The sequence below is a fragment of the Mytilus trossulus genome, chromosome 6 (genome assembly GCF_036588685.1).
Source record: "Mytilus trossulus isolate FHL-02 chromosome 6, PNRI_Mtr1.1.1.hap1, whole genome shotgun sequence".
In the NCBI taxonomy this organism is placed as follows: domain Eukaryota; kingdom Metazoa; phylum Mollusca; class Bivalvia; order Mytilida; family Mytilidae; genus Mytilus; species Mytilus trossulus.
Window position 1 is genome coordinate 88,073,369 of NC_086378.1, and position 10,645 is coordinate 88,084,013.

At 32.2% G+C, this 10,645-nt stretch overlaps 1 protein-coding gene across 1 annotated transcript; it reads left to right on the forward strand.

The window, feature by feature from the left end:
• The first annotated feature begins 373 nt into the window (after window positions 1–373).
• On the forward strand, window positions 374–7,307 carry LOC134722144 (uncharacterized). The gene is made up of 3 exons (XM_063585704.1): window positions 374–1,745; window positions 4,877–5,128; window positions 5,521–7,307. The coding sequence occupies exons 1-2, from the start codon at window positions 535–537 to the stop codon at window positions 5,091–5,093; spliced, it is 1,428 nt and encodes a 475-aa protein (XP_063441774.1). The 5' UTR covers window positions 374–534; the 3' UTR covers window positions 5,094–5,128; window positions 5,521–7,307.
• Window positions 7,308–10,645: the final 3,338 nt, after the last annotated feature.

Sequence of the window (10,645 nt, forward strand, 5' to 3'; positions counted from 1 at the left end):
TTTCATAATAACTGCAAGTAAAATAATAATTAATATTCTCATCTTTTAGTTCTCTTTTATTTTTTATTCTTTGAGTTTTTTTGTGTTTTTTTTTTTTATTTTTCTATTTAAATTTGTCTATTCTTACTGATTTTAAAAGGATTCTCAAGACCTCATAGAATTCGTTGAAAATAGCCTATCTATTTTGTTATTTACATGTTTAAGTTCTAAATTAAGTACATTATGATGACGACTAATTTGCAATTTCGGTGAGTGACCTCTTACGTCATTAGTATATAAGACCGTTACACATGACTAGTTTTCACAATAAACAAAAAACTAATCCACAACCGAACACGCGCCCGACAGATGATAGTTTGTTATTTATGTCAGAGAGACGCTTGATAGGCATGTGTAATACAAGCTAAGAACTAAGCGTTTAACGAAGCAGATCTAACAATTTTAGAAGTCTTTTTTTGGAACAACATGATCAATATTTAAGGGTTGCACATATTCACAACACCTCACTTACACACAAACCATCACACTGAAAACATGTTTAATATGGTGCTCTTACGAAAATTGATAGTTTCAATACCTCGCTCTCAAATAAGATTTTACAGAGCATCTGTAGCTGAGAGCGAACCAGTTTGTCGAGAACAGTACCATGAGTTTGACAAAAACATGGATCGTTCGAAGTTCACAACTATCGAAGGAACCCAAGGACAAGTGGAAACTTTGACAATTCAGGATTCTAAGAGAGCATTGGAAGAAGCAATAGACTATTCTGTACATGGACCCAGTGTTCAGGGAATTCAAGGTGGACATGATGACTTGGTTGATGTTTTGTACAATGAAAAGCCAGAGTCGGATATAGTACAATCTGATGCTAATGTTGAGGCGTTTAACTGTAATAGCAGTTTGAATTTACATGGATGTATGCAGTCTAATGTACCCCAGCCATTCACCACTAGTTGTGAACACTATGACTCTCCTTGTAATATTCCAGGCAGTGGGGTATTACAGAAGCAAAAGTATATAAATGATGCTATGAGTGGGTTTCATCCATCAAGACAATATCACACAACTAAATCACATTTCAAAACATTTGCTCAACCTTCAGCTCAGCAGGAGTCATATCCTGACCCACAAGGAATTCAAGGAGATGACTGCACCCTAGAACTTTGGATGGAAACTTGCATGAGATACAACCTTCCTAATTGTCAAGACCAATTTGTTAATATTAAGGAAGGTAGAAAAACACTGAAGGAGGTGTTTGCTGAGCAAGAGTTAATGCTAAAAGAAATAGCAGAAAACTACACATCCAATTCTAAAGCTAGCCTTTCTGCCGAATTACAAATTGACACTGATGGTCCATGCCCACAAGGGATACAAGGTGATGACTGTGCACGCTATCAGTTATGGTTAGAAAATTGCCAGCGATTTAGCTTTGGTGAATGTAAAGACCAGTTAACAGGAATGAAAAGTGGAAGAAAAAATCTAGCACAAATTTTGGCTGAACAGGATGCACAAATAAAACAGGCAGTTGCCCATTACTACCAGAAAAGAAGTTATTCAACATCCTCATCATCAAACCAAAACGGATCTGAGGTTGGTAGAGATGTGCAATCTCAAACAAACCCAGGGAAATTAAGTAATAAGGACCGTTTAAAAAGGGCAGTGAAAGAGTATGGTTCAACAGTTATAGTTTTCCATGTAGGAATATCTCTGATTTCTCTTGGAGGCTTTTATCTGGCTGTGTCAAGGTACTTTTATAAAGGTGACATACAATGTGCACCTTTTAACATGTTTAGTTTATTTCAACCATGGATTTTTGCTGGTTGCATATATACATGTATCTGGATTTTAGCAAAGTTAATTGTTTTCACTACCCTTAGTTATCCATACCAATACATACATGTAGTCATTTACATTTATTATGCCTGTTATGGTATAAATATATGCAGGTAAGGCAATGTAGTGGTTTGTCTAGAATATTTGTAAGATCATGGTCTTAATCATGTCAGAGTGTTGAAGGATGAAGCTGAAAATGTATATTTAAATGGGGAATAACAGGTTACAATGCTTTTTGGACCTCCTTGATATTTAGTCCAGTTAGTGTTTGGCAGTCATTTACTTTATGAGTAAACAAACAATGCATTTCTAATACTTTCAAATTATATACATTTGTAAGTTACTTATTCCTTGACCATTTCAATTGGGTTTAATTCAAAGTCTTGAATTCTTGGTGTTCCTTAGTACAAATGTATACTATGTCTAATCGTTGCTAAATGTTTAATGAAACTTGAGGCCCTTTTTCAAATTGGTCCACATCGAGGTCTAAAGGATCCCAAACTAAACTTCATTGAACTTTGTTTGAATACTTGTGGTTCCTTGGCTATGATTAGTGTGCTTGAAACAGTGTATTTACATTTTTGATTTTTGGGCACAGTTTTTCCAATTGGTCATATTAAGGTTCGATGGGTCCAAAATTCATTTGATTTTAACATGAAAAACTAAATTCCCTTGACATACCTACCAACATTTCAAAATGCCCATGGGCATTTTATGCGCAAGATGGCTCTCATTTATATAATATAGCCCTCACAAAATCTGTATTATAAAAGAAGACTTCAAATTTATTTTAATGTTTATTTGCTTCTTCATCCCTCCTCTTTTTTGGACGATCAATATGCATTTAAATGGGGACAAGTAGTTGGAACCCCCACTTTGTCCTGGGTTAGGAACCCCGCCTTTTTATATGGCTGGATCCACCCCTGTATACTTTGGTTCTTTCATACAGTAATATGCTGAATTCAAAGGTGTGTTTTTATTTTTGTCCCAGTTTTAAAGTTGGTCCACATAGTCATGTAGGTTTAAAGGGTAAAAAATCAAGTTTTTTTATTCCATCAAATTGAATTCTTGCATTGGGGTTCTTTAAAATGCTGAATCTAACCATGTACATGTATTTTGATTTTTGATATTGGACCACAAGGGACTATGGACACAATCTAGCTAGTCCATTGATTGGTCATTTATGATTGTTGAAACTCTGGAAACTCTCATTGTTTTTATATGACTGCAAAAATGAGAATGTTGGGAGTGATTTTGGGGGTTATGGTCCCCAGTTCAGGAAAAAGGGGCACAAATAAGCATTTTCTTGGTTTTTCGCACAATAACTTGAGTATAAGTAAATAAAATCTATGAAATTTAAACAGAAGATTTTGGACAACAAAAGGAAGGTTGAGATTGATTTTGGGAGTTTTGATCCCAACAGTTTAGGAATTGGGGGCCAAAAGGGTAAAAAATTAAACTTTTGTTTTATTTCATCAAAAATGAATTATTGTGGTTTCTTTGATATGCCGAATCTAACCGTGTATTTAGAGTTTTAATTTTTGGTCCCGTCTTCAAATTTGGTTACATGAAGGTCCAAAGGGTCCAAAATTGAACTTTATTTGATTTCATCAAAAGTTGAATTCTTGGGGTTCTTTGATATGCTGAATCTATCCATGTATTTGGATTTTGAATATTGGACCAATAAATTAATAGGTAAATGTTCAATTAAAAAATTTTAAGTTCTAAGACCACATTCATTCTGTGTCAGAAACCTTTTCTGAGGATGTGAATCAACTCTGTCCTTTGTCCATGTCTTGAATATGCATGAAGTACTTGCAGTTGAACAAATAATGTTTTACATCACATTATAAAACATGTTAAAACAACCAGTATTAAACATTTCCTTCATACAAATAAACATACATGTAGTTGTTCTTTGATCCTAATTATATATTTTACTATGATGTCAAAGGGCAATTGACATTGATTTGAATTATGATGGAAACATGTTAATTTCAATCATTCCATCAGTTGATGCACAGAGAAAGTTTCTAATAGTCATGCACCTTTATCATGTTTATATGTACTATTAAATAACATTTAATACAATGTCATGATTTTATCAATGAATGATATGAATGATCATATCATGTTATCTGTGTCTGGGTCAGTTTTTTTCATGTTTAATAAATCAGACTGAAGTTAACAGGCTAGGGTGTAGATGTACTTATAAAATAGATTATCAGTAATTGGTACACTATTTATCAAAATTGAAAATTACTGGTCAGGTCATCAAAAGTCTCTGTCGTGTAATTATTCAGGTCACCTAGTATTGCAATTTTTTTTTTATCAATTTGACTACAAGTATTAGAGTACAAAGTAAAAACACAAAAATACTGAACTCCGAGGAAAATCAAAAGGCAAAATCAAAAGTCCAAACACATCAAACGAATGAATAACAACTCTCATAGTCCTGACTTGGAACAGGCATTTTCTAATGTAGAAAATGGTGGATTGAACCTGGTTTTATAGCTAGCTTAACCTCTCAAAGTATAGTTATTTGTTCAGGACTAACCTATGATTTATAATTTCTATTATTTATTAAGAGAATTTGGAGTTGAACTTGATGCTCAACTTTTGATGTTTTTTCCTTTATCTATACTTATATATGTTAAAAACTGAGATAAAAGTGCATGTTGTGATCTTGTGTCATAAAAAGATAGACTTCATGGTTTTCATTTCTTTTTATTTTAGCCCCCCTTTCCCCCCTATGATCTAATGATAATATGAGGGAAATTTAGTTCCAAGTCTGTGCTACTTCCTACATCAATTTCAAGTAACATGTTGAAGTTGTGATATTAGTATTTTGGTCTGGATTTCACTGAACATGACAATGGGATAGTTGGAGCAAAGGTTTCCTATGTTCTTATTATTATTATGCACAACCTCACAACAGTTTAACATTAAGAAGAGTAAGAGGTAATTTGTTATTGAAAAAACATATAAAAACACTTTTCTTGTATTTTACAGTTTTTATAATTCTTTCTGTTTTATTTTTCAGTGGAATTGATATGGTATCATTGCTGACAAAGATAGGAGTTGGTGAAAGTCTACTCCAGTCCAAACTGACCACTGGTGCCAGTACCTTTGTAGTAGCCTATGCTGTACATAAAGTGTTTGCTCCAGTTAGAATAGCTATAACCTTGACATCTGTGCCTTTAATAGTTAGATATTTAAGAAGAATTGGTTTTTTGAAACCTCCTAAGATATCTAAATGAATAATGTTAACTTTCTATTTGTTCTTACAAAATGAATAGACCACTTTCGAGTTCATCCGTCACCGGAAAAAACTCGTCAATTATACGCGCCTTTATCATCGTCATTTGTGCGTTTAGGGGCGTCGTCACTTCCTTCCAATGTCGAGCGAGTGGTTGTTAAACTATAATTCTATATTGTACGAATTATTCGGCAAATTGAATGCTCAAAATTGACAATCAACACTGCTGTCATTAGGGAAATGTCAGTAAGTACCTACAGAGCAACCATTATTTCTAGTTTATCCTGCACAAAGACGATCACTAAGACGCTTGATGAACGTAAATAGTGCAGGGATACAGGCGAGCCCCTCTATCTGGTAAATGACGTCATAAAGGCGTGTATAATTGACGAGTTTTTGCCGGTGACGGATGAACTCGAAAGTGGTCTATTGTAATAAATATATTTCATTGTATTTTTTTTTTTATCTTTGTCTTAATTATGGTTCAAATAAATATTACATTTATCATGAAGGTATAATATGGAAGAAAATATCTGAAATGGTGTAGTTTTTCATTTGGAAAATAGATGATGGAAAAAAGAGAAATAAACTAAACTGTAGTGAAAATAAGGCCAACACATTTAGATATAATATCTATACATAATTGTTTCATTACATTTATTTTAATGGCTTCTTAATTTAACTTTTGCTAAGACATATATTTTGGTACAAAGTAAACATATCAAATAGTATCACATGTTTAAACATATCAACTGTTTGGCATTGTATTACAACCTAAAATTTAGTGGTGATAATATTTTCTTATAATCACAAAGAGGTTAAAAGGTTAATGTTGATAACACATATATTTCATTGAGTTAAAGATTATTGTTTAACCATTCTATAATTTCTTACATAATTTATTACCTACATCATGTACATGTAGATATCTTTGTATTTAAATGAAATAAAATCAATGAAATAGAAAATTGTGCAAAGGGAGATAATTCATAGTGAAATTATAGAGTAAAATCTTGAACTTCATCACATCCATCTTTCAATCTATTAATTCATGGAAATTGGGGCATAATTGTATAAAATCAACAAAACACAGATAAAGCAAAATGAAAAAAAACAAATGATCAGATGCAAATATGTTTAATTCAACATCTACATTCAACATGTAATTTTCTGAAAGCTGATTTAAGAGGTCAGTGAAATTTTATATATGTGTAAAATTGCTTATGTTAATTATTTCTTAGTGCTATTTATTAAATGTACATGTGTATATTAAAATCTGTTGGTTGATTTATTGTTTAACTTATTGTTGGTTAATTGGAAAATTTTATTTCTTGAGTTGACCAAAAAAGTTCATTTTATATGTGTTCACAATAAGCACTGATTACTGTTATGTATAAAAATAATATTATTTGTTAACACTTTAAAAAAATGTTTTAAATACTTGATTAAGACAATCATCATAAGTTAACTTATAATACAATGAATGGGTTTATAAAATGATAAACAAATGTGTTTTATACCATCAAATTTCTACAGATCTGGTTGTTTCTTAGTTAGAAAATGTTGAAAGTTTTACCTTATTCTTTAAACAGTTTAAGATAATATACACATTATCCTAATACACATCTTAAAACCCTATAACCATGTAAATACTCTACTTTTCTTTTTGTTTTTATATTTTCTCAAATATGTTGTTCTGTATATGAAGTTGTTGAAAATCTAGGAGACCGGCATATCATACTCTTATGGCAAATATTTATATACTCATGAAAGGGATAAGAGGCATTATTATGGACTCTTGTGATTAGCAGAAAAATTCTAAGGAAAAAGGTTCACAATTTTTTTTTCGTCTTTTCGATAGGAACATTACATCTTCCATGTGCAACTAATCCATTGAATTGTATTCTAGTAGACCATTACAGTTTATGAAAAGTAGTACCAACTGTTTGTCTCTAGATGTTGATGATAGTTTATAACATTTTATACTTTTTGGTTCATATTTGTTGACACTGTTTGAGTTTCCTGTAGGACTTTCCAATTGATATTCCACATTTATTTTGTATCTACAAGAGGAATGATTAGATTTATATTGATAGTAGTTTTATAAATTATTGGTACATGAGATTGTATTGCAAGTTATTTTTTTGCATACTTACTGTGTTATTTTTCCTAATTGTATATTTATATCTATGATTATATAAATTATTTAAATATCTGGTTTCTCATTATTTGATTGCTACATTCTTGTAAACACATTGGGGGACCAAGGGGGGGGGGGGTCTGGGGATTGGAACCCCCCTTTTTTGGGGCCGATCAATGCATTTGAATAGGAGCATATAGTTGGAACCCCTCCCCCTTTACTCTGGGTTGGGAACCCCCTTTTTAAAATGGCTGGATCCGCCCCTGAAAAAGATGGGTAAAATATAAAAAAAGAAGATGTGGTGCGATTGCCAATGAGACAACTATCCATAAAAGACCAAAATGACACAGACATTAACAACTATAGGTCACTGTACGGCCTTCAACAATGAGCAAAGCCCATACTGTATAGTCAGCTATAAAAGGCTCCGATAAGACAATTTAAAACAGTTCAAACAAGAAAACTAACTGCCTTATTTATGTAAACAAAACAAAAAATGAACCAAAAACAAATATGTTACACATAAACAAAAGACAACCACTGAAATCACAGGCTCCTAAATTTGGACAGGCACATGCATAAATAATGTGGCGGGGTTAAACATGTTAGTGGGATCCCAACCCTCCCCCTAACCTGGGACAGTGGTATAACAGTACAACATAAGAACAAACTTGAAAAAAATTATTTGGAAAAAGGCTTAACTCATCAGATGGACAAAAATACAAGTGGATTAAAGCCATTCTATGATCTAAACTGCAGTCTGGTCAAACTTCCATGGCGCTCACTGCAACCCTTCTATTGTTTTACAAAGGAATGCATCTTTGCATGTTTTGATCAGGATAATCTAACCATCTAAGCAATTACATATTGTAGAGCCTTGAAACAATGTTAACATCATAAATGTTGATTGTGTTATAGGTGTTTGAACTTTGATATTTGCCCTGTCGGCAGAATTGATTGATTATCACTAAGTCGTATATAATACCAAGGAGGCAATAAAAATTAAAAACACTACACAACGCCATCAAAGAAAACAATGAAAAAGACAAACAACTTTAACAAACCATTGCAGGGGAAACTTTATTTTGTGTCACAGGAATTCCACCAAACACCATTGGTGACCCTAGGTGCTCAGGAAGGGTCACCAGTTCCTACTTTAATTGCAAGATCCACTTTGTAACTCATGTTTAACTCACTGATAAGTCATATTTGTGTGGAGGCATAATTTAGAATTTTTTAAAGTGATGAATGTCTTGTTCAAACCAAAAAAAATCACCTGACTAAAAAAAACCTTGGCACATGCAAATTCTCCTTCTTAAAACATGACAAAAATGTGAAGTTTGCAATGAAATTTAACAGGGTTTTCTAGAACATAGAATAAACACTATTTTAACTGCACAAGACAACACAAATATTTGAAAAAAACCCACCCATAAATGACAATTCTGAAAACTAAAGAAAAGCAACAGAAATCCCTTAAAACAAACAATGGGTAAGCAAGCGTCCACAAAACACAACACATAAAAGTAAAGACTTTAAAAAAATCACTGACACAAACTTAGTAAATTTCTGTTTCAGAAGGGTAAGCAGGGATACTTGACTATTGTCTCCTTTGAAAAACTCATTGTACGAAAAATCAGTAGAAAGTTATGGCATTTTGCTATTTATTCTTACTTCAAGATATCTCATAAACTTTATAAGATATCTTAATATATAGTTTATAAGATATCTTAAAAAGTTTATAAGATATCTCATATAGTTTATAAGATATCTCATATAATTTATCAGATATCTTATATAACTGTCTTTATAAGATATCTCATAAACTATATAAGATATCTTATAAACTATCTTATAAACTATATAAGCTATCTTATATAAAAGTTGTTTATAAGATATCTCATATACTTTATAAGATATCTTATAAAGTATGTAAGATATCATATAAATTTTACCTTCTGCTGTTGTTTTTTCTATGGTCGGGCTGTTGTCTCTTTGACACATTCCCCATTTCCATTCTCAATTTTATTTATGAGATATCATGCAACACAGCATCAAAAGACAACACCTGAATTATATTCTTGACATAGAAAACATTTGTATACGCCCGTAAAGTTATGTTATACCGTTGTCGGTCTGTCCGATTAAAAAAAATCAAAAGGTTGAATATTCTGACAATATAAGTTTTAAAATAGATATAGGAAGATGTGGTGTGAGTGCCAATGAGACAACTCTCCATCCAAATAACAATTTAAAAATTAAACCATTATAGGTTAAAAGTTCATTTCGCAGGTCATCGTACAATATGGACACTCTAACAAGACATGTTCCTCAGTTTTAACAATGTTTTTACAAGTTTTTCAAGTTCGTTTTTGCAGGGGTAGCCTCTCAAATCGTCCAGTGTCTATGCAGATCGGTCCAAAACCACACCTGAGGGTCACACCTTATATGGATAATAATGCGATGGAACTATAACTGTGCATGTATACTTCGGTGTGTAATGACTTTTTTAAAAGTTCTATATGTCCTCAACTTATTTCCACCGTTACCATTCCTTTGAGACAAGTTCAACTGTAATTTGTATATCTATAATAATCATGTGTGATATACATTTCCATAACAGAAACAGTTTACCAGACATTGGCCTCATTTTATGGTTCTGTGATAAACGTGAAGTTTCCATAGTTATAGTACTATTTCTATAGTCGATTATGATAGGAACAAAACAAAAAGTATTGGTGATTCATTAGTATAATTAAATTACCTAATTACACAGAAATATACAAAATATAAAAGAACAGATTTATCTTTGAAGCGTTCATTTACATATTTTCCCGGTAACAGTATTTCTTGGGGTGGTAAAAAAAATCGAAAAGAAAATGTAGGGTTTACCTTTTTACGCCAGTTTATCTCTCAGTTCAGTGCAATAAAATTATAAAAGAAACCTGGAGATTTGGGACCGTCCTACGTGTAACTTTCTTTCCAACATTGAATAAATATTTTACGCGGCTTTTAAGGGGACGACCATTTGATATTCTGGGGGGGGGGGGGGGGGGGGGGGGGGGGGGGCCAGGAGGATTTGTTTTTGATCGGTTATTTATTTTTGTAAACTGAGAGGACAGATTATTCATTTTCTGCACTATTGAAGCAAGATTTTTCATTTTCATTAAGGGGAGGGACTGATTATTCATTTTCACAACTATATTTATGATATTCGAAAACATACAATTTTTTAAATATTTGTTAATTATGAATAATGCATGTAGAGTCAAGTCATAATGTACATTGTACCATTAAATGAGAAAAGATCATTATCCCTGCAGAAATTTTAAGATTCAAGATTTCATTTATAACCTCAGACACATACTTGTGTACATGGGGACAGTATAATATACAAACATTTTAAGATAATA